General features: G+C 32.4%; 1 protein-coding gene across 1 annotated transcript; it reads left to right on the plus strand.

Moving 5' to 3' along the window:
- Positions 1 to 831: 831 nt before the first annotated feature.
- On the plus strand, positions 832 to 26,374 carry LOC139512832 (galanin receptor type 1-like). The gene is made up of 5 exons (XM_071300765.1): positions 832 to 914; positions 11,249 to 11,324; positions 19,357 to 20,654; positions 23,807 to 24,011; positions 25,514 to 26,374. The coding sequence occupies exons 3-5, from the start codon at positions 19,830 to 19,832 to the stop codon at positions 25,924 to 25,926; spliced, it is 1,443 nt and encodes a 480-aa protein (XP_071156866.1). The 5' UTR covers positions 832 to 914; positions 11,249 to 11,324; positions 19,357 to 19,829; the 3' UTR covers positions 25,927 to 26,374.
- Positions 26,375 to 26,716: the final 342 nt, after the last annotated feature.

Consider the following 26,716-nt stretch of genomic DNA (forward strand, 5'->3'; position numbering starts at 1 on the left):
AAAAACCATAACTATCATTAACTTTGATGGGAAACAATTGAAAAGAAAAACCTTTTCCATGTTTTCCCGATTGGTCGTAGAGTAGTCATATTGAACCCAATGTATCTTTTTAACAAAGCAAGAATTATATCTATTGTATATAATACCAAGATGAATCATAGCTAACAATTCAATCTAGCAAATTTGAAAACGACAACAGTTCTATAGAAAAATAAGCAAACATATCAAAGTGTGTAAAAAGATTACGGAATCGTCTGTCACTTGCTAATTTTTTATGTTCTTTAATCAGCAGAATATGCACCCCAATTAAAAAAAGATAAAAGAAAAGGATTGATAGAAAAAATTGAATAATTTGCATGATATAAAAACAAATTAAATAAATGTTAGTCACACTTTTCTTAGACAGCAGGAATTATTTTTTTAGGAAAGAGACAAAAGATAAAAGCTTTTTAATTCCGCAGCACTTATACAAGTATTATGACCATTAATTGGTTTCCTGTATACGGAACTAAACCATCAGAGGAAACATTACCGGAATTAGTATCACCAGCCGATTAGATTATCAAAACAGTTATTGCTAGAAAAAGACAATTTTTCTTCGCATAACGATGCACAAACACGTAAATGATTTCCTTTTAACTACAATTTGCTGAAAACAGAATTATTTAGAATTGGTTTTAGATTTGATGCCTTTCACCATTTGACGTGAGTGGTTATTTCAACTAAAGAATTGCTTGAATTATGTAAAAATAAAGCATGTTATGAGAGGATAGTACTCTGCACTTACTCACATTAGATGTCTTATTATATATATAATTGACGTTTGTGTGCATTTACATTTGTAGCAGTTTCATACAAAACCACTCCTTAAGATATTCAAAATCAAATTTTGATAGTTTTACGAGATGGATATTGTAAGTATTTTCATAAAATGACCGAGCTATAAACTTATTATTGGTGAACTTTAATACATTGTCAATAGTTTTATCAATGTGTAAAGTTACAATATGTTGAAATGTAAAGACGAGTTAATAAAAGGCATTGTTTTAAAGGGGCACTAGCTACGAGATATATATAAAAAAAAAATAGAATATGATTTGTTTTTGTTCAATCATTAATGTAAGTGAAATGGTATAGTAAACATTCGCGTTTAGCAACCATTTTGGTTCAGTTTTGTCAAATAAATAGAGAAAAATTGCTACTGAGTTATTAACTTGCAAGTGAACAATTCGACCTCATCAAATGTTTCATGCGAATTTTAATTAAATCTGTTAGCTAGAGATGGGATACGCATGAGCTAGGCGTGATCAGCTAGTAAAAGGAAACAAATGTCAACATTGAAAGTGAAACATGATTAAACAATGTGATTGACTGTTTTTATTTTCAAAAACTTATCCGTATACAAGTAAAAACGATTATAAACATATTGTTTTAACCTGTAATATAAAATCAAACAGACCTTGAAAAATCCAAATGCACGAGTTCTCTATCTATTTATATCTATGTTTATGCTTACAACGGTTTATATGATTGCGGGCATTTTTTGGAAGGTCGCCTCGATTATAATTAGATGCCCTACTTAAGTACAAACAAAATGTTTATATATAATTCCGAGTTTATGCATCGTTAATTGTTTATTTTAGATTTTTCATTTTATCTAGATATACGGCACAGTATGTTATAAGTCGAATATCAAATTTATTTAAATCGGTGCATATGAATTTAACAGCTAGTGCCCCTTTAAATCAAATGATACACTTTGAATCTTTCAATCAATTTAAACATACCGGTAACAAAAGTATTGTAAAATGTAAAATAACAAAAATACCGATCTACGAGGAAAATTCTAAATTCATTTTTAACAAGAAATTAAATTAAGAATGGAAATGGGGGATGTTTCAAAGAGACAACAACCCGACCACAGAGCAGACAACAACTATTTTTACAAAGTTACATGTACTACATAATTGTGAATATGTAAATGAATATTTATAGTTTATTGTTAGTTAAATATTTGTTAGTATTGTATATTTATTATGCTGGTATGCTAAAATCTGATATATTATAATTTTTTACGTTCCTGCATAACTCTTGATGTTTTAATTTGATATATCATATCGAAATTAATTAGATTTTGTCTTGCCAACATGCTATGAATTTAAATAAGAATAATTAAATGGGAGAAATCTGAATGTTGAAAATACTATTAAATTGGGTTTGACATTTAGGTGGTATTTTTTTGATGATATAATATTCAAATATTAACATTTTATCACACGAAAACAACAAAACATTTAATAAGTCTTCACTTGCGTAACCAAGTTTCAAATGTGACCTTCTTTTAGATCGATGAAATGTTATAGTATAAAACCGTACGAGAACACTAGTCCTGGAATAACCCTTACCTCGTATTATAAAGGGCATACGATACAGTTCTGATCCACGTTGATTTGTGTACGCAAAATTTTCATACAAGTTACTTTTCACCTAGTAAATTCAAATATATGCTACTTTAAGAGATTAACGGTGTAGAAATTCTCCACATTTACTCAAAACTTGATATGGTTTTTACATTTCCATCCTTTAAATAAACATACGAGACATTTTTGTCTCAAAAGATGAAAACAAGCAAAATTTGGTTAAAAAAAAAATTGGAGTATCTTCTCAACATGAGTATGCTCTGAAATTGTAATATAACAATTCGTTTGAAATAATAATTTTTTATTGAAGTTTCAGGATTTAAAAAAAAATGTATATTTATCTAATTCAAAACATTTCGTCGTTGACCTTTTCATAAAAATTGGTTCAAATAAACTTCATACGTAATTAAACCTAATGTCATTATAAAAAGAGGAGTCCGTAAACTTGTTTTCAAGTTAAATCAGTCTGAACGATGAAAATCAGTCGAAAGATACATCTTTTCTCGATATGTCACTATTAAAGGGACACTAGCTGTCAAATTCATGGTCACCGATTTGACTCAAATTCTCATATTTGATTTATAACAATGTAAAACATTTATCCAAACTATCAAAAGTCTAAAATAAACAGTTTACAGAGCATGGGGTAGATAATATATAGGTTCGTTTCGTGTGTATTTTAGTGCAGACGCCATCTAATTAACTATCGATTTGACCTCAGATGATCATATAAGCGATGTAAACATAAATAAAGATATGAATAGATAAAAACCAGAACGTGCAATTGGATTTTTATAGGTCTGTTTGATTTTATTTTATAGATTAAAATAGATGTTTCTCATTGCTTTTAACCATATAAGAATGATTTTATGTGCATCGAATTAGTAATCAAATGATTTACCGTAGTTTCACTTTCATTGTTGACATTCTTTTTCTTTAAATAACCAGTACACGTAAAATACATGCGTTGTCAATTTCTAGCTAGGGGTTAAATTGAAGTTCACATGAATACGGATTTAAAGAGGTCGACTCATTCACTTGCAAGTGAATAACTAATTATCAATGTTTCTTGGCGTAATTTGACAAAATTGAACCTCTCTGGCTGCAAAAAGTGAATTGTTATTTCACTATTTCACTTTCATTATTGATTGAAAAAAAAAATCAAACTTTAGATTTTTTATATATCTCGTAGCTAGTGCCCCTTTAAAGTGTTTTTTAGATGGTTAAAAAATCGCCTGTCATCTGATTGAGAGTTGTTGCCTAGTTTTCCTTTTTTAATGGTTCACAAATACGTTTTTTAAAATTTTTAAATATGTTCAAATGTAGACAAAACATTCTTAAATATTCAAACACTTATATATTAATAATAACATAACAAACAGTTTCTTAACGATACATTTGTATGGGCGGCTCATTATTTTGATATGAAAGACCAAAATAGTAAAGTTATAAAATTTTGTTTTTACCAATTTAATTAATTGCAAAGTTTGTCCTCTTTTGATATTGCAGTTGTATGGACTCACGTTTGACGTTAATGATCAGATGAACTATCGATGTCTCGGCATTTTCACAAGAAGTAGACAATTGAATTAATTATAGTGGCTATACTTCAAATTTGACATTTATTTCATAATGCATTTTGTTCCAATATAGAATAATTTACGATCGACTTCACTTTCTATTTAGAAAATAAGTCTTATTACGGCGAAAACTAATGTGATTGATATACATATGTCAGTAGATATCAGCTATATAGTTATAAATTAATAAGCAATGATGACGGAATCCAAACTCAGTGGTCGTATGAAAGGAACTAATAATGATACAATCGTTTATTAATAATCATATAGAATCGAGAAAAATTGGTACTCAGATCATAAAAGACTTTAATGACATGCTTTTATTAAGAAGTTAACATTGACGTAAATATCAACCAATTGTTCTTAAATATGAACATATTCAATATATGAACAATGTTAGAAAATATGAAAATTATTTGTATGAGCTTTAGAAACCAGACGATAAGCTATGCTTGCCGAACTTTTCACCAGTTTCGAAGCGAGTACAAATCAATCTTTGTTTTCGACATTTTCATGTGTTGTTTTCATCATGTCATTAACATCCACCATTTGAACTAGTTGTTTAAATGCAAAAAGCAGTTTCTCATTTTTCAAATATATATCGGAATAATTTGAGCACTTAATAGATTAAAGATTTGTTCAAATTACAAAAACAATCCAAATAGACAATTCGCAAGGCATGAGCTCGATATTATATCTCATATATCATCACATAATGACTAACCTTGTGTCATCAATCAATCCATCAACACAAAATGACTACCCTTGTGTCATCAATCAATCCATCATCACATAATGACCACCCTTGTGTCACCAATCAAACCATCATCACATAATGACTAACATTGTGTTATGAATCAAACCATCATCACATAAGGATGAACCTTGTGTCATCAAACAATCAATCATCACATAATGACTAACCTTGTGTCATCAATCAAACCATCAACACATAATGACTAACCTTGTGTCAGCAATCAATCCATCATCACATAATGACTAACATTGTGTTATTAATCAAACCATCATCACATAATGACTAACCTCGTGTGATCAATCAATCCATCAACACACAATGACCACCTTTGTGTCATCAATCAATCCATCATCACATAATGACTAACATTGTGTTATGAATCAAACCATCATATCACATAATCATTAAAATTGTGTTGTCAATCAACCCATCATCACATAATGACTACCCTTGTGTCATCAGGCAATACACCATCACATAATGATTAACCTTGTGTTATTAATCAATCCATCATCACATAATGACTACCCTTGTGTCATCAATCAATCTATCATCACATAATGACTATCCTTGTGTCATCAATCAAACAATCACCACATAATGACTAACCTTGTGTCATCAATCAATCCATCTTCACATAATGACTAACCTTCTGTCATCAATCAAATCATCATCACATAGTGACTAACCTTGTGTCATCAATCAATCCATCATCATATAATGACTAACCTTGTGATATCAATCAAACCATCATCACATAATGACCTCCCTTGTGTCATCAATCAAATCATCATCACATAGTGACTAACCTTGTGTTATCAATCAAACCATCATCACATAATGACTACCCTTGTGTCATCAATCAATCTATCATCACATAATGACTAACCTTGTGTTATCAATCAAACCATCATCACATAATGACCTCCCTTGTGTCATCAATCAAATCATCATCACATAGTGACTAACCTTGTGTTATCAATCAAACCATCATCACATAATGACTAACCTTGTGTCATCAATCAATCCATCATCACATAATGACTATCCTTGTGTCATCAATCAAACCATCATCACATAATGACTTACATTGTGTCATCCAGCAATACACCATCACATAATGACTAACCTTGTGTCATCAACCAATCCACCATCACATAATGACTAACCTTGTGTCATCAACCAATCAATCATCACATAAGGATGAACCTTGTGTCATCAATCAATCCATCATCACATAATGACTCACCTTGTGTCATCAATCAATCCATCATCACATAATGACTAACATTGTGTCATCAATCGAATCATCAACACATAATGACTAACCTTGTGTCATCAATCAATCCATCATCACATCATGACTAACCTTGTGTCATCAATCAATCCATCAACACATAATGACTAACATTGTGTCATCAATCAATCCATCATCACATAATGACTTACCTTGTGTCATCAATCAATCCATCAACACAAAATGACTACCCTTGTGTCATCAATCAAACCATCAACACATAATGACTAACCGTGTATCATCAATCAATCCATCATCACATAATGACTAACATTGTGTTATCAATCAAACCATCATCACATAATGACTAAAATTGTGTTGTCAATCAATCCATCATCACATAATGACTAACCTTGTGTCATCAAGCAATACTCCATCACATAATGACTACCTTGTGTCATCAATCAATCCGTCATCACATAATGACTAACCTTGTGTCATCAATCAAACCATCACCACATAATGACTAACCTTGTGTCATCAAACAATCCATCAACACATAATGACTAATCTTGTGTCATCAATAAAATCATCATCACATAGTGACTAACTTGGTGTCATCAATCAATCAATCATCACATAATGACTACCCTGGTGTCATCAATCAAATGATGATCACATAGCGACTAACCTTGTGTTATCAATCAAACCATCATCACATAATGACTAACCTTGTGTCATCAATCAAACCATCATCACATAATGACCACCCTTGTGTCATCAATCAAATCATCATTACATAGTGACTAACCTTGTATCATCAATCAATCCATCATCACATAATGACTAACCTTGTGTTATCAATCACACAATCATCACATAATGACTAACATTGTGTCATCAATAAATCCATCACTACATAATGACTAACATTGTGTCATCAATCAATCCATCATCACATAATGACTTACCTTGTGTCATCAATCAATCCATCAACACAAAATGACTAACCGTGTATCATCAATCAATCCATCATCACATAATGACTAACATTGTGTTATCAATCAAACCATCATCACATAATGACTAAAATTGTGTTGTCAATCAATCCATCATCACATAATGACTAACCTTGTGTCATCAAGCAATACTCCATCACATAATGACTACCTTGTGTCATCAATCAATCCGTCATCACATAATGACTAACCTTGTGTCATCAATCAAACCATCACCACATAATGACTAACCTTGTGTCATCAAACAATCCATCAACACATAATGACTAATCTTGTGTCATCAATAAAATCATCATCACATAGTGACTAACTTGGTGTCATCAATCAATCAATCATCACATAATGACTACCCTGGTGTCATCAATCAAATGATGATCACATAGCGACTAACCTTGTGTTATCAATCAAACCATCATCAAATAATGACATATCTTGTGTCATCAATCAATCCATAATCACATAGTGACTAGCCTTTTGTCATCAATCAAATCATCATCACATAGTGACTAACCTTGTGTTATCAATCAAACCATCATCACATAATGACTAACCTTGTGTCATCAATCAAACCATCATCACATAATGACTACCCTTGTGTCATCAATCAAACCATCATCACATAATAACTAACCTTGTGTCATCCAGCAATACACCATCACATAATGATTAACCTTGTGTCATCAACCAATCCACCATCACATAAGGATGAACCTTGTGTCATCAATCAATCCATCATCACATAATGACTAACCTTGTGTCATCAATCAATCCATCATCACATAATGACTAACCTTGTGTCATCACTCGAACCATCATCACATAATGACTAAACTTGTGTCATCAATCAATCAATCATCACATAATGACTACCCTGGTGTCATCAATCAAATGATGATCACATAGCGACTAACCTTGTGTTATCAATCAAACCATCATCACATAATGACTAACCTTGTGTCATCAATCAAACCATCATCACATAATGACCACCCTTGTGTCATCAATCAAATCATCATTACATAGTGACTAACCTTGTGTCATCAATCAATCCATCATCACATAATGACTAACCTTGTGTTATCAATCACACAATCATCACATAATGACTAACATTGTGTCATCAATAAATCCATCATCACATAATGACTAACCTTGTGTTATCAATCAAACCATCATCAAATAATGACATACCTTGTGTCATCAATCAATCCATAATCACATAGTGACTAGCCTTTTGTCATCAATCAAATCATCATCACATAGTGACTAACCTTGTGTTATCAATCAAACCATCATCACATAATGACTAACCTTGTGTCATCAATCAAACCATCATCACATAATGACTACCCTTGTGTCATCAATCAAACCATCATCACATAATAACTAACCTTGTGTCATCCAGCAATACACCATCACATAATGATTAACCTTGTGTCATCAACCAATCCACCATCACATAAGGATGAACCTTGTGTCATCAATCAATCCATCATCACATAATGACTAACCTTGTGTCATCAATCAATCCATCATCACATAATGACTAACCTTGTGTCATCACTCGAACCATCATCACATAATGACTAAACTTGTGTCATCAATCAATCAATCATCACATAATGACTACCCTGGTGTCATCAATCAAATGATGATCACATAGCGACTAACCTTGTGTTATCAATCAAACCATCATCACATAATGACTAACCTTGTGTCATCAATCAAACCATCATCACATAATGACCACCCTTGTGTCATCAATCAAATCATCATTACATAGTGACTAACCTTGTGTCATCAATCAATCCATCATCACATAATGACTAACCTTGTGTTATCAATCACACAATCATCACATAATGACTAACATTGTGTCATCAATAAATCCATCATCACATAATGACTAACCTTGTGTTATCAATCAAACCATCATCAAATAATGACATACCTTGTGTCATCAATCAATCCATAATCACATAGTGACTAGCCTTTTGTCATCAATCAAATCATCATCACATAGTGACTAACCTTGTGTTATCAATCAAACCATCATCACATAATGACTAACCTTGTGTCATCAATCAAACCATCATCACATAATGACTACCCTTGTGTCATCAATCAAACCATCATCACATAATAACTAACCTTGTGTCATCCAGCAATACACCATCACATAATGATTAACCTTGTGTCATCAACCAATCCACCATCACATAAGGATGAACCTTGTGTCATCAATCAATCCATCATCACATAATGACTAACCTTGTGTCATCAATCAATCCATCATCACATAATGACTAACCTTGTGTCATCACTCGAACCATCATCACATAATGACTAAACTTGTGTCATCAATCAATCCATCATCACATAAGGACTAACATTGTGTTATAAATCGAACCATCATCACATAATGACCACCCTTGTGTCATCAATCGAACCATCATCACATAATGGCCACCCTTGTGTCATCAATCAAATCATCAACACATAATGACTAACATTGTGTTATCAATCAAACCATCATCACATAATGACTAACCTTGTGTCATCAGACAATACACCATCACATAATGACTAACCTTGTGTCATCAATCAATCCATCAACACATAATACTTAATTCTCTGTTGTCTTTTAATCCATATCACAAAACCACTTACCTTTTTGTAATCAGGCAATACATCATCACACAATGACTAACCTTGTGTCATCAATCAATCCATCATCACATAATGACTAACCTTGTGTCATCAATCAAACCATCAACACATAATGACTAACCTTGTGTCATCAATCAATCCATCATCACATAATGACTAACATTGTGTTATCAATCAAACCATCATCACATAATGACTAACTTTGTGTTATCAATCAAACCATTATCACATAATGACTACCCTTGTGTCATCAACCAATCCACCATCACATAAGGATGAACCTTGTGTCATCAATCAAATCATCAACACATAATGATTAACATTGTGTCATCAATCAATTTATCAACACACAATGACTAACCTTGTGTCATTAATCAATCCATCAACACATAATGCTTAATCCTCTGTTGTCTGTCAATCCATATCACTTAACCACTTAACTTTTTGTAATCAGGCAATAGATCATCACATAATGACTAACGTCTTAAATGAAAGTGGCCGAATTCGTGTTCATTCATAATAATGAAATGTAAGTTGTATTTGATGATAATACATAACATATTATAAAGGTTGAGGATAAACACGGATGCGGCCACTTTAATTTTTGACAAAAAACATCTGAAAAGTGACGTTTTTTTGTGCATATTTGATAGATTTTTCATATTTAAGCTTGAATCGGAGCGTTTTAAATGACTAAATGAGTTAAAATCTTTCACATAAACTAATTGAATCAATTGAAATAGACACTTAAGTGTTTAAAAAGTGTCCAAAATCTGCGTTAGATGAACCTGAAATTTGAGGCCAAAATCGGCCCTTACCGGACCTACTCCTTTAATATGTTAGACTTTAGGAGGCCAAACCTAAGAACCATTCATTCATACATTTAACACAGCTAAATTAAATGAAAGTGAATGTCAAAACGAAGCCTGGGACATGATTTATTTCGCACAAATGGATATTGGCCATAAATAACGGACATGAAATACATTGTTAAATATATTCCTTAACCTTGGTAATTTCCATTGACCTGTTACCATTTGATAACAAGTTTTAACATAATAAAAAAAAGTGAAGGTGCCGATAACTTGTCAGAATTCTTTGGTTTTAGAGGCGGACTATTGGTTCGTCATTCTGTTCAAAAAAATATTGTGATCGGTTACCTGAATTGTTGCACAGTATGTTAAAAGTCTGTTTCTGTATGAAAATTGTCTTTATTGGTTCTAGTGTTTTAAAGGTATGCGTGCGTAACATTGAGTAATAAAATAATACCTTAGCTAATTATACCCGGAATCTTCTATGATTTTGTTATAAGATGATTTTTTTTATATTGATCTTTAAATAACGCAGATGTTAAGAAACAATATAATTTTGTCATCAGACTGAAAAGACAGTAAGACATCTGATACTAAGATTAAAGATGCGATATAGAAGATCGTAATGTTCTATTCTGAAATAAGATTCTCTAGAGATATTTGGTTCTATAATAATTCCGTCTATCGTCAGTTTATATTATTGATTACTGTCATTATATATTTAATTCTATTGTGCCTTTTGTTGTCCTGCAGGTCAAATAAGTTAGTATAGGGAATTCACCAGGATATAAAGTGCATTTCGACCATTAGCTTTCAATATTCATATAAGGTTAGTATTATATAATGTTGTTCTTTTATTCGTTTCTTGGTCTCTTGTCGTCTGTGATTATGCACCTTTAAGGACGTTGGCGAAAAAATCAAATTTAGGCATCACGACTATTCTATTTGGCGAATACAATTATAATATCCCCGAAACAGATGAACACAAATTTACTTAATATACCCAATATTCACTGTAAGTCCGTGATATTGTAACTGTAATTGTAGTCGATTGTGTATGCAAGGCAAATGATAACTATCAATTATTGTATGTATAGTTATTATTGCTGAGTTCACACGTAATTCGAATTCGATTATTTTTAAATCGCACTCGAAACGTTTTACGTCATAACGTCAATTCTAATTCGTGTCACATCCGCTTTACTGTCCTAACGAGTTTACATAAACTGTGACAAACTATGCAAACGTTAAAAATGCGTCTGCAGTTTGTCGTTTGTTAGTACAAACGCTGCATCATTTGTTTCTAACTTCAACCTGATTAAACGAAGCCAAATATATGTTTCTACGTTTGTAAAAAGTCTGTTTACCAACAACATGTGCATGCATTATTAAAAGTTCAAACAGGGTAAGTAAAGACTTATCACACGATGTATTTGTTTTTTCTTTTGTAGCGTTAAGAAACAACAAACCCGACAAAATTTTAAAGTTTACAAAAGTTTGGTTAGAAAGAAAAGCGGCCTGTGTTTTTGTTATTTATTTGATTTAGATATTTAGTTATTCTCCTTTGAAAAGACCTCACATCTGGCGGAGAAATATACAACACAACGAAATGTACATTATTTGTTGAAACCAATTTATGGCAAATTCGTTTGAGTATAGACTAAAATATCTACAATAAGTATACATATAATAATTTGTAGGTTTAAAGCAAAAATTATTAACAAGTGAAATATGATTTTCCAACAATTGTAAAAGAAATAAGTTTTAGTCGTTCCAATCACAGATTGAATCGGTCGTCATGAATATTTAAATATCGTTCCAACTCTACTTTCTAAATATTCATGAGGAGAAATGATATCGGGTCAGCGACTGTATATGACATAGAAATTTACAGTCAACGCATTTTGTCTGCTCAAATAGAACGAGTGCTATGTAAATGTGTTTATAATTTAAATATCTGTTTTGAACCAAGCCAACATGTTGTACACATTTTAGTTTTGACCGTTTGAAATGTTTTCTATTTCTGATCGATAAAAGTTAATTCAGCAAATAAAGGCAATAGTAGTATAACGCTGTTCGAAAATCATAATTCGATTTGGAAAAAAGCAAATCCGGGCAACAAACCAAAACTGAGGGAAACGCATCAAATCTAAGAGGAGAAAAACGACACAACAGAAACTCACAAAAAAATGCAACACACACAGAAACGTACTATAATATAACAATGGCTATTTTCCTAATTTGGTACAGGACATTTTAAGAAATATGATAGGTCGAACCTGGTTTTGTGGCTACCCAAACCTTCCGATTTATGGCAATGTTAGATATAACATTAAAGTGGCAAAATTAAATCACAGGATTACAATACAAATAAACGGGAGAACATACAGGACAGAGAAACATACAAATAATAGCTATCAAAAGGTACCAGGCTTATAATTTAATAAGCCAGACGCGCGTGTAGTCTACATAAGACGCTCAGACCAAAAATGTTCGAAAGCCAAAACTTGTACAAAGTTGAAGACATTTGGACCAAACGTTCCAAAAAGTAGTGCCAAATACGGCTAAGGTTATCTGCCTGGGATAAGAAAATCCTTAGTATTAGGAATATTAAGAATATGTTTGTTCGGGGTAAGATATATGTATCTATGATATCATTGTAAATACATCTTTTATATTATTTTGTTTATCAGTCTTTATATTTGTGGTTGTTCGTTGTAAGACATATCTCATTCGCTGTTAATACACGTTTGATTTGTTCATCGATCAGACTAGTTGTTGTTAGTCATGGGAAGATATTATTAGTTACATAGTGTTCTAGTGACCTAATACGGTATATATGGGGTCAGTAAATTCCATATGGGGTGTACTTCCCATACATGTACTTTTTATTTTAAAATAAAGTATATGAATCAGTCATGTGAGTGTTGGATGATGCCGTAAATAGTTTTGTTTAAAAAAAAAACCATCACAAACTAACTGACTTAAAATACACCTTACCGCTATTTGTCTGCCATTACTGGATATCGCACAGGTTCCCGTAAAAATTTGACATCATAAAACAAAATATCTGACGCCACAATGGAAAAGTGATTGTTGTATGCTTCAAAAGTTCAAGAGGCCGGGTCAGCCAGGATTAGCAATATAGGTGTATTGTGTTCCAAAGTTGGTGTCATTTTTATCATACGATCCGTCCTGACATAGAAATATTATTGGTTTACAATGAGGCCATATATATTTACATGATAAGTGTAAACAAGTTTAGTTTTGGTTGATATGGTCAAATAATTTTGTTAAAACGACTCAGTCTGATACATGTATATCGAAACTACTGAAATTTGTTTACAATTCAATATTTTGAATAAAAAGAGGACTTGCAGAAAATTGCTGGTACTCTAAATTGATGTGAAATTTTTTTTTAGCCAATGTGTTACAATATTGCTGTCATTTGAATTATACAATCCATCGTGATATGTAACTACATGTATAAGTGATTTACTATGCGGCTATATATATATATATATATATATAAACACATTTATTCAAAAACCAGTTGTTGGCATGACACGGGTTATGTTCCTCTCATATATGTTATGATGGTATGATACTAAACCCCTAACGGGAAGGATTGTGCCTGATGTTCATATGATGAAATCATAATCTTTCAGTCAGTTTAATTGAAGACTGGAGCTGGCATGTCAGTTAACTGCTAGTAGTCTGTTGTAATTTATGTATTATTGTCATTTTGTTTATTTTCTTTGGTTACATCTTCTGACATCAGACTCGGACTTCTCTTGAACTGAATTTTAATGTGCGTATTGTTATGCGTTTACTTTTCTACATTGGCTAGAGGTATAGGGGAAGGGTTGAGATCTCACAAACATGTTTAACCCCGCCGCATTTTTGTGCCTGTCCCAAGTCAGGAGCCTCTGGCCTTTGTTAGTCTTGTATTATTTTAATTTTAGTTTCTTGTGTACAATTTGGAAATTAGTATGGCGTTCATTATCACTGAACTAGTATATATTTGTTTAGGGGCCAGTTGAAGGACGCCTCCGGGTGCGGGAATTTCTCGCTACATTGGAGACTTGTTGGTGACCTTCTGCTGTTGTTTTTTTCTATGGTCGGGTTGTTGTCTCTTTGGCATATTCCCCATTTCCATTCTCAATTTTATAAATATTAAGATTTACATTATAAAGTGTAAATATGGTCAGTTTTGGTTGATGCTGTCACATATGGTCAGTTTTGGTTGATGCGGTCAAATATGGTCAGTTTTCATGGTTTTGGTTGATGCAGACAAATAATTTTGTTATATCCATGAGTCAGTCTGAGATATCAAAACTACTGAAATTAGTTTGCAATTCAAAACTTTGATTAAAAAGAGGACATGCTGGCACTTTAAGCTGATGCGAGCATAATTTTGTTTTCCAATGTTGCTTTCCTTTATCATGTTTATATTGAACAATCCATCCTGATATAAAAATATAAGCACGCGGAATATAAAATTCTACTCGGAACAATATTCCCCAATATTCATGCAATAACCCTATAATATAGATAATTTTATTATAATGATTATACATGTACACTCCATCCTCACATAAAAATATAACAGATTTACTATTCGACTATAAGAGTTGTATAAAAAAGAGCAAATATGGTCAGTTTTGGTTGATGTGGTCAAATATGGTCAGTTTTGGTTGGTGCTGTCAAATATGGTCAGTTTTGATTGATACAGACAAATAATTTTGTAACATGAGTCAGTCTGAGGTATGAAAACTACTGATATTTGTTTCTGATGCGATATTTTGAATAAAAATAGGAAATGCTGGCACCCTCAATTAATGCGAGAAAAAAAAATTGTGGTCATTGATTTCCAAAATTGCAGTTATTTATATACTGCAGTCCCTCTCGAACTAAAATTATAACTGAATTGCTGTGCAGCTATATAGATTTACATAATAAAAAGCAAATATGGTAAGTTTTGGTTGATGCAGTCAAAAGATTTTATTACACGACTCAGTCTGAAGTATAAAAACTACTGATATTTGTTTATGATTCAATATTTTGAATAAAACAAGGACATGCTCATTGGAGGATCAAGGGGAGGGGGTCCAGGGGTTGGAACCCCACTTTTTTTTTAACATCAATGCATATGAATGGGAGCATATAGTTGGACCCCCAGCCTGGATCTAGCTGCCCCTGCATGCTGGCACTATAAATTGATGAGAACAATTACATTTTTTTTCCAAAATTGCTGTTACTTGTATATTACAGTCCCTCTAGACCTAAAATTAAAACTGAAGTACTGTGCAGCTATATAGATTTGCAGAAAGAAAAAGCAAATAAAGGCAGTTTAGATTGATGCGGTCAAAAGATTTTTGTTAAACAGGTCGTCCGAGGTATGAAAACTACTCGTAAACAGATATTATATTGGTTATTGAGGTCCTATAATTTTGTTATGTGATAATAAGCCATCCTGACTCCCGGAATAACAAATGTAAAACAATTCAAATAATAATGCCTCCCCCTAATACTAACGGCCTAATTTATGTACAAAAATTGAGAGAAAAACAAAAAATTATGTAACACATCAACAAAAGAAAATCACATGCTCCTGACTTGGAACAGGCACATACATGCAGAATATGGCGGGGTTAACAGGTTAAACATGTTCTCTAAGGCAGCAACCATTTGATTTTTTTGGGAGGGGCTATGGTTTTTTTTTCTGTACAAATCTTTTTTTCGACTTCGGCGAAAAACAATCTATTTTTTTAGCGACAAACTGAAAACATTTTTTTTCTTTCAATTTTAGCATTACATATAGTGGCAGCTGAGGATGAAACAAACAAATTTTTTTTCTCAGGGTCCAAAACAAATTATTTTTTTTCACCAAAAACTGGAAACAAACTTTTTTTTCCAAAAAAAAACATAGCCCCCCCCCCCCCCCCCCCCCGAAAATCAAATGGTTGCTGCCTAAGTCTTGCCGATAATAAATCTGAAATAAAACCGGCAAAATAGCAAAACTCTATATAATTTAAATCGCTTTTTTACCCAACCCTGTATATTGAGGCAAAGTGTTCTTAAAACTTACAAATCAACTCTAGCCGTAGAATTTATAAATCAATTTTAGCCGTAGAATTTATAAATCAATTCTGGCCGTAAAATTTATAAAAATCAATTTAAGCCGTAGAATTTATAAATCAATTTTAGCCGTAGAATTTATAAATCAATTTTAGACGTAGAATTTATAAATTTATCAATTCTGGCCGTAGAATTTATACAAATCAATTCTAGCCGTAGAATTAGAAATCAATTCTAACCGTAGAACTGTTCTAGAAGTTGAACTGACCAAATATCTGGTCAGTTCTAGCTAGAACTGTCAGGATCATTTCTAGGTAGAACTGTCCAAATCAGTTCTAGGTAGAACTGACCAAATCAGTTCTAGCTAGAACTGACCAAATCAGTTCTAGCTAGAACAGTTCTAACCTAGAACTGACTAAAATGTGTCAGGCTGACAGTTCTACGTACTGTTCTAGAACAGTTCTCCTGACAGATTTAATGAGAGGTTAGAAGTGATCTCCACTGTACCTTATCTCATTGTTACAACATGTTTGTTTTGTTCATCGATCAGGCTAACTGTGGTAGTATGCGTTTTTTGTATTTTATATGTCATTTATGTACAACGCCATTGAATACATATTGTATATGTAGAAATAGGCGTTTAATTAAGTTTTCATATTGTAAAATATATCTCATTTCAGTGTTAATACATGTTTATTGTTTCCTCAATCATTACATTTATTGCTGTTTGTGGTATGTCTAATTCAATGTTATAATGTAGCACATGTATTTACGTAATATGTTTTAATTATTTTTTCCTAGGAAAAAAGTCAGATATTATTGCAACCAACCATTTTAATCACTAGCCCAATTTGAAAAAAATGTGATGTGTCAGTCGTATTGAAATTCATACTAGATTCGTGTTTAACTATTCTGTTCGTTTAAGTAATGTTGTATTTAATGCATTGGTTTTACCAATAATTCTAACGCGTTATGCAGTATCGTTATTAAGAAATATTTCAGTTCTTATTTTAAGGGAACACACCGTACAAAGCTGTTATTTACAGCTATATATATTTGAAAGTAATTGTATAACTAAATAATTATGATAAATCCAACGTGATCTTGAATCATAAAACCAATTTAACGGATGCGTGCTAAAAGTCGTGTGCTGCTAATATCATTTTCTCATTAATAGTCGCTGCCATGAGCGGGAAATTAGTTTTGAGTCCGGTATTAAAAGGACATTTAAGTAGGTACGTTCATTTTTATATAATCACTGGTAAACGAACGATCCTGTAAATTAGGGCACAACTACTTTTTTATGCGTTCAAGGAAGGATACGATATATTTTTGCAATATATGGAAAATTACATTTTCCGTCATGAGTAGCGAATAAGCACCTATTGACGGAAGATTTTGTATTATATGACATAAAAATAAGTACAAAAAGGGTTACAGAAAAATAGGTGATCTGAAAATAGGCTCAGAAAATAAAGCGGAATGATGAAAACAAACTACATAAATTTCAAAAAAATAGACAAAGATACCAAAGGGACATGGGTGCCGCATGTGGAGCAGGATCTGCTTACCCTTCCGGAGCACCTGAGATCACCCCTAGTTTTTGGTGGGGTTCGTGTTGTTTATTCTTTAGTTTTCTATGTTGTGTCATGTGTACTATTGTTTTTCTGTTTGTCTTTTTCATTTTTAGCCATGGCGTTGTCAGTTTGTTTTAGATTTATGAGTTTGACTGTCCCTTTGGTATCTTTCGTCCCTCTTTTAAACAAGTAGAAAATTTACTGAAAACGCCATGGCTAAAAAAAAACAACAACAGACAAACAATATTAAACAAAACACAACATAGAAAACCACAGAAGTGTACTTGCGTTTTTATTAAACACTCGCTATCACAATCACAAGTTTGTATTAAAGATTACAAGATTCGACCTTTTATAACATAAACTATTGCTACAAAAGTTAGAACACAAGATTATTTAAAAAAAAAACTGTTTTCACTTCATTTTTCCCCCTTCTGTTTTTCTTTTGCTAGATTTACTCAGAAAACAATTCTACCACTAACATATTAGTTATAGAAATTAACACAGAAATTGACAGGAATAAACAGTGATTCATATTGCATACAGAAGAGGTATTACGTATCAATTTGATGACAGAAAATGGAAGCAATTAAGATTTTATTCCGAATACATAACTACAAACATCTCATGAAATAGTAACTATGCATGATTTATCAACCCAAAGTTCCTTTTTTAAAACGGAAAAGTAATTAATTATTGATAAATTAGATAGAGTCATACTTATAAAACTGTTTGATGATTACTGAATCAGAACTGAACGACGTATGCGTATAGTTGATATCTTCCTCAAAATTATTCAACTTGGAATCCATTTAAATTTAATTACATATAGAACTTTCTGATCAAAAGTTTACAACTAATATACCAGTACCATACATACCAATCAAAGTATTAGACATCCGGGTCCTTACTTTGTGGACATATATTCCTCTTACGGTACTGTCTAAATCATTAATTTAGACAGAAAGACAATATCCGTTGAAAGATGAATCTACAATGACTGCGGAAACCGTTGAGAGAATACTAATGTCCAAGGACCTATCTAATCATGCGATAATAATGTGATAATAGTTTTTGCTTAGTTAGAGACGTAGCCCTGGATAGGAAGGTATCGAATTATATCGACAAATATAACAGACATTAATTCTCTAGAAGTTGTAAAATGTAAACTCTATTAATGAAAAATATCCTCTTTAATTTCAGAGTATCAACACGGCATAATGAAACTGATCAACTAGAGGATTTCTAATGTTAGAAAGTTTATTGGAACTCGAGGAAATGAAATAATCATGTTTATGAGGAATATGGGATTAATTACAATGCGTTGACATCCAACTAGACTATGAGGAATAAAGGATTAAGTCCAATTCTGACATCAAAATTAACAGGAAAATAGTCATTTAATTCGTAGAAAGGTTTCATCTGCACTTTTATGAAATGTCGACATAAAAGTCTTGAGATAAATGTACAACTTGTGTAATATTAATTCACCAAGGGAATTTTATAAAGCTAATAAATTCAGTATCCGTCAAGAATTACTTTAAAACCTCAACTTCAGACCGTATTGAGAAAATGAAACTTTTCGACAAGAAACAAAACAGGAATTGTGATGATTCATATAAAGTTGCTGTTAATTTTATCACCATACAAAAACATTAAAATGTCTTCGGAATGAAATGCTTGTATTTCACCAAATGCTGAGCAATATGGACATACATTCTTACGGACATAAGCGCCACACAGAGAGTGCCACTTATCAAGAGATAAGCGGATCATTTACCATCATCGTAGAAGTGTTGATGATACTTGTGAATTGTTTGCCATTATTTGTAATAATTCGATGGAAGAAATATAGTGAACGAACTACAACGGATGACCTCATTGTTGTCTTAAGTATATTGTATATACTTTCAGTCCTTGTGCCAACACCGCTGGGTCATCTGAGCTACTTTAGGGATAAATGGTATGGAGGTGATGCTTCATGTCAATTTTATCAGGTGACAACGAATTGGTTTCGTTTGAGCACACTATTTATCGTTTCAATCTTATGCATAGACAAGTCTTTGGCGCTTCATTTTTACATCAAACATAATTTTACTGCACGTTACCACGGCAAAACTAAACTTATATTCGCAATATTCACCGCCATAACTGTCGCCTTAATTGTTTCATGTTTTCCCGTTTTAGGATTTGGACCACTTAGAAAAGCTAAAAACAAGTGTGGTTCTTGGATTAACGAAGAGCCTAATGAGCCAAAGGAGTTTGCTTTCATTGGTGCTTTGTTAACGAGTGGATATGGAAATTTCCTTTGTGCAGTTATAACAAATGTATCAATGGTATTAAATCTTAAAAAAGTTAAACGTTCTTTGTACCGATCAAATAATGGTCCAAATCAACGGGACGAAATCCGATGGCAGTTAGAAGGAGTTGTTGTAATACATAGTGTTAAAATGGTAATGGCGGTGTCTATTTTACTGTATATAACCTGGTTTCCTGCTTTGGTAAGCTTGTTTTAAAACTTCAATAGCCTTATGACACAAAATTTCTACATTATTCACGATGAAATTTGAATCTTCCGAATTGTCGCATCTAAGTTGAATAGTTGTACTTAATTTAAATTGTTTATGATGTTTGCATTTTTAGGCTTTCTATTGCAAAACTAAAGTATTTATACTTGGATACAGCTTATTTACGTGTAAAAGGGTCTTGGTGGCGTTAATTCTGAGAAATAATTCAGAGAACCAGTATTGTCTTTCATATATATACAATATATGAACTATGTAGTCGGAAACTATAAAATGTATTTGTATGAGCTTTAGAAACAGGACGAAAAGCGAGACTCCGTCGAGCTTTTCTCCTGTTTCTTAGCGAGTACAAATATAAATTTTATATTTTCCGATAATGTACATAATTTTTTTTATATTGTATTTATCTTAAAATTACTCCCAACACTTGAAACTTTAGTTATTTAATTCTGAATCATTGTCTCTAATTTCTCAAAGAAATTGACATAGTTGAAATGCGGACCACGAAGAGGACTCCAAAATGAACTGCTTATGAAACAGAAATATTCATATTACCTCTTGCTCAACATTGAAGTGGGTTAACAGGAAACTTTATTGGTACAAGTACAAATGTTATTAAAGCAAAAATGTATGTGTATACCTGTTATTTGATAATAGTTGGCTAATTACAGGATACATGTATATGTAGTTCTAACAGACGAACGGTCACAGAAGAACGAATACACAGTTGTGGAATCTGTGTTGCATACGATAGTTTTGCTACACTTGATGGTAATTTAGGGTCGTCTGGTTTTGCTATATTAATCTTAATGTTTTACGTCATATTTCTGTACGGTATCTACTTTGTTTCCTTCTTACAGTGTGTGTATATACTTGTTATTTATATCCGTGTCTGTAGTGACGTCTTGAATTTTAATGAACGTATATATATCATTACCAAAATTAATTTAAAACAATTAGAAGATACCAAAGGGACAATACAAATTCATTAGTCAAAGAGAAATCGATAAAACCATGGCAAAAAAGGAAAACAGACAAAAACAACAACCCACCATCTTTTAATAATAATGGAGAAACGACACTATACATCAATTTCGTCTTTCTAAAAGATGTCATTAAAGGCACCTGCTAAATCCCAGATGGACGATAATGAAAGCAGTATGATTAGAAAATTCATTATATAGCCGAGAATAAAATAAAAATAGCTTGAAATTCTACTTACCTACTTTTATAAAAGGAATAATGTGATATAATTTGGACACTTTATAACACAAATGTCACCTGTGATGTAACGACTTGTTGACAATATAATTCCTTAAATAACCATTTCAAGCATACTTTTTTACAACAACAAAAAGAGCTTTATGTTATTCGTTTTTCCGAACCGTATTTCTTGATTTACCTTAATCGCTCCAACTCAAACATTCGAAACCATCGACAAATAAATACCTCAAAACGCACGGAGACATCTTTGAAAAAATGTAATGATACAAATACCGTGCTACAATGTAATTTCAAAAAAAGTAATTCCATAAAAATGACAACACCATAGATAGAACGAAACGACTGAGAAGCAACTCATATTCCATAATTTGTACATGCATCGATGGGTTAAACCAGGTTTTACAGCTAGCTAATTATAAAACCTCACACTTGTATCACAGTTGAACAAAAATTACCTACATATAAATCTCTGTATAAGAAACAAAGTACAAAATATCATTTGGGGAACATATGTGAAGATCTGACTCATATTTTAGTAATGACAAGACCCCAAAACGACGCTATTTCGTTTTGTTTTGCAGTTGAGCACTTCATAGCACGTTTGAAGCTTATTTGAACCAATAATTCGAAAATATATAAACTGTCATCCGATTGGTTAAATCCAATCTAATTAAAGATTCATTTGGGTTAAATCCTTTGGAACATTTCAGCGGTAAACATCTTTTAATCAGAAAAATACTACCCATAATAAATGGCATTGAATACTACAATTAAGAGATAACGTTTGACGTTATTTTTTTTTTATTTAATCGGTTTTTGGCTTAGTCTTTATACTCTTGCTACTTCACATGGTTTCTCTTCTATAAATGAGTACGAACACACAATGCCACACACATGTTGTTTACATTATCGTGCTATGATCACTGGTTGATAGTTGTCCTATTACCAAGCATACCACTTCCAATTATTTGTGTATTACTTATTCTTATGCGGTTTCTTTAATTAGTTAGTCTGTCGTCAAACCAATCTGACTATAGTAAAGAACGATGTTGGATGTGTACTGATTGATAATTTAGTCTCAGATGCATGATTTTTTATTAGTTTTTATTGGCTTTTAATTTAAACAAAAAGGACAGTAACTACGAGTACTACCATTTAATGTACTTAGTGTCTTATTGTGTAATTGGGAATTATTAATACCTTTCAACGTCCGGTTTGGATTTTGTGTATAATTTATTAATTGTTGATTGCCGTACGGTGCCTATAATAATTGTTTACTTCTATGTCATTTAGTTTCTGACAAACATATCACATCTTCTTATTTTTGTAACGACTGTTGTAATAAAAAGGGTATGGTATCCATATTTAATTCCTAGTTGAAATGGAATTGTATGTGTCCAAAACTTGAATTTTTAGTTACGAGTGTCGTTCATCATATTTAAACTGAACATATTCTAAATGTTTGTTATGAAATCTTACAAGCTTTATTAAACAAATAAAACCTACATAAAAAATGTGGTTCATAAGTGTTTTCTCGTTTTTTATATAAATAAGACTGTTGGTTTTCCCGTTTGGATGGTTTTTCACTAGTCATTTTGGGGGCACTTTATAGCTTGCTGTTAGGTATGAGCCAAGAATCGTGTTGAAGACCGTACTTTGACCTATAATGGTTTACTTTTACAGATTGTGACTTGGTTGGAGAGTTGTCTCGTTGGCACTCATGTCACAGAAACGCGCGTCTGGCGTAAATATGAAATTTCAATCCTGGTTTCTATGATGAGTTTATCTACAACCACTGGGTCGATGCCACTGCTGGTAGAAATTTATTTCCCCGAGGGTATCACCAGCCCAGTAGTCAGCACTTCTATGATGAGTTTATGTATATATGTATTTACTATTTACAGCTATTGATGACACTACAACAAGCAGGATTAACAGTTAGTGATATTTCCGTCCTGTATGCTTTACTTAGTACTACTTTATCTGGACTACTCAACCCTATACTATATGGATTGTTTGATACATCGTACAGAAGAGGCTACAAAAATTTGTTTAAAGCCCTGAAACAGAGATGTTGTTGCTGTTCCAAAGTACAAGATTCTATACCAGGTAACCCTGTCGTTATGATATATGGCATACGTTTACACCAGTTCTCATAAGTTATAAAGGGACAGCTGAGAAAAAAGTTAAAAAAAACATATAACATTTTACAAAACACTGTCAACAAGACACGAAGACTTTCTTGAAATAACAGTCAACACCGATCCCAATCTTGCATGCATGTGATGGTTGTTATAAGAATATCAATATTGTATGGAAAGAGTCGTCCACATTTGTAAAGAATTGCATTCTTTTGGCTGATCAAGGTTAAAAGCAATCAGAATCTCAGCTTCAATATTCCTGTTTTCTTATAAATTCACGTAAATGAGTAATAAACAGAATACGTGGCATGCGAACAGTAATACATTAATTTAGAGATGAATTGTTTATTTCATGCTGGTGATACAATTTTATGGTCATAGTCGTCAGCAGAGAGCCTACACTCGAAACTTCATATATTTATACACAGCGACTTGCTCTTTTTCATATTTAAAACACCAAATATTATCGAATTCAGCAACGTGATCATTGACTTTAAATAATATGGGCATAGAACGAATAGATTTTTTTTCTTACATTGAATATCTAAATATCAGCCCAACAATTTTACATCTGAAATTTTGTCCTTCCCTTGACGGGATTCGAACTCGTGCTACTGAGATATCGTTGCACCAAGTCGCCTTGCACTATGCGTGACGCGATAGACTACTCGACCGCTTAGACAGCCCTAATACTACAAAACGACATGCTGCCATACTGGTGACGTCGTCCTGGTCATATACATCACGTGATCTATATTGCTTTTCGGCCCGGTCCATTATTTCCAATACGGACTGTTAATGAATCCTGAAATAACATGTAAACATTATGCATGTAATTCAGGATTCATTGCCAGTCCGTATTGGAAATATTGACCCTTTATTCACATCATTGCCAGTCCGTATTGGAAATGTTGGCCCTATATTCATATTTAATGTATGTAATACAGCATTCAGAACAAGTCTGTATTGAAAAAATTGGATTATTTAATAAAAGTGTTATGAACTGGCTGTTTCTGTATTGGCACTGGTATAGATTCTCGGTCAGCTGTATTGGCCCTCGACCCTATGGGTCTCGAGGTTCTGATGTTTGCTAGTACGTGTTATGTTGACTTTGTTTATATATTGTTAAGTTATTGTTAAAAGCGTAAGAAAGAAGAAAAATCTAGAATATGTTTCATTGCGGTGCTTTCGTTCCGTGACAGTTTTGTTATTGTGTCTGTAAGTTATTAATGAAAGTATCTGGTTAAAGAACAAATAACAATAAGTTTCTTCGTAATGTTATAAGGCTTGTCAGCTTTGTTTATAGGTTGCTTATAATGTTTATAATTGAAAAAATGTTTAACTAGATATATGTTTTGCCGAAGAGGGATATGGACGTGTAGTAAGAAAATGTCCCATATTATAAAAACGTCAAGGATTAACACAGTATATTTTTTTTCATTCATTGTATTTTTATCGCATGTTTTGCAGCAGTATCAATGACAAATGGTATTTCAAGATCAAGATCTGATTCCACGAGCCTTTCCAGAAATGCAGAATCAAACATTCCGAGGTCACTTTCTCGAATAAGTGAGGAAACATCCGGGTTACAAAATGATGCTTTTAGTGATACCTATCCATTGACACACGAAACACTCTTCCCAAAGCGATGTGTTTCGGGTATAGTACGAGCATTTAGCAGAGAAATAAATACAAGATCAGCAGATGAAGAGACTGCACTTCTTGATTCGTCGCCTTTTGGAAACCCTAAAACACTCGAGGAAAATCGATCGTCATCTTCATCATTAGTTTCGTCTGACTTAGATTCATTCGAGGAAAACCAATCGGAGTCGGGGGAAGACGACGAGGACGAGGAAGGGTTTGAAGTAGAAAGTACATTTTAAATAAATCATATTGAATGTATATAGAAACATAATTAATGTACATGCATAGCAAAATTATAAGCACTACCGATGGGACAATTGTATAATTATCATATTTTGATGTCGTACTCTTGGAGAAATCAAGATATGATGCATTTATGAGGAATCTTGATGTTACATAATGTTCTGATTATTACCATTAACTGTCAAGTATAATATTGAAACAACATTAACCAAATTGTAATTGTGCTTTAAATAATTACCATGGCAACTAAAAAATTGTCATTATATTCGGTTACAAGCCTACTTTTGTGACAAGTTGACCTATGCCTTTCAAACAAAACAGTAGATAAATGAAAAATAGCCAGCTTTGAGGGAGACCTATTATGCTTGGTAATAATTGTATTGCAAGAATGCATGTCATATTGTCATATAATTGAAAACATTAGTTATAAATTATTTTGATTTGTGTTGTTTTCGTATTTAGTCAGAGTAATAAACATCAAATTACAAATTAGTATTCGAGGTGTGAGATGGGTGTCGCTAATACATTCAGAACTTCTTACTCTACCTCATTATTTATACTTATTATCCGAAGATCATGCCCAACGTTTTATATGTACATGATTTACACAAATATATGAGTATATTTTCATAAAGTACTTACGATTCAGAGTTAATTGCTTATTCAGTATGAAAAAAAAAATAAAACTCCGAGGAAAAATCTCAACGGTAAGTCCCTAAGAAAATGGCAAAATCAAAAGCTCAACTACATCAAATATCTTTCTTGGTAAAACTAGTACTAGCACAA

This window comes from Mytilus edulis, chromosome 2 (assembly GCF_963676685.1).
Source record: "Mytilus edulis chromosome 2, xbMytEdul2.2, whole genome shotgun sequence".
Lineage (NCBI taxonomy): Eukaryota > Metazoa > Mollusca > Bivalvia > Mytilida > Mytilidae > Mytilus > Mytilus edulis.

Bases quoted from the DNA above. Each gene is read 5' to 3' on its own strand.
- LOC139512832 (XM_071300765.1), top strand. From the start codon at position 19,830: ATGCTTGTATTTCACCAAATGCTGAGCAATATGGACATACATTCTTAC. The intron at 20,655-23,806 runs GTAAGCTTGTTT...TACTATTTACAG, and splicing joins TAACCTGGTTTCCTGCTTTG to CTATTGATGACACTACAACA. The intron at 24,012-25,513 runs GTAACCCTGTCG...CATGTTTTGCAG, and splicing joins AGTACAAGATTCTATACCAG to CAGTATCAATGACAAATGGT.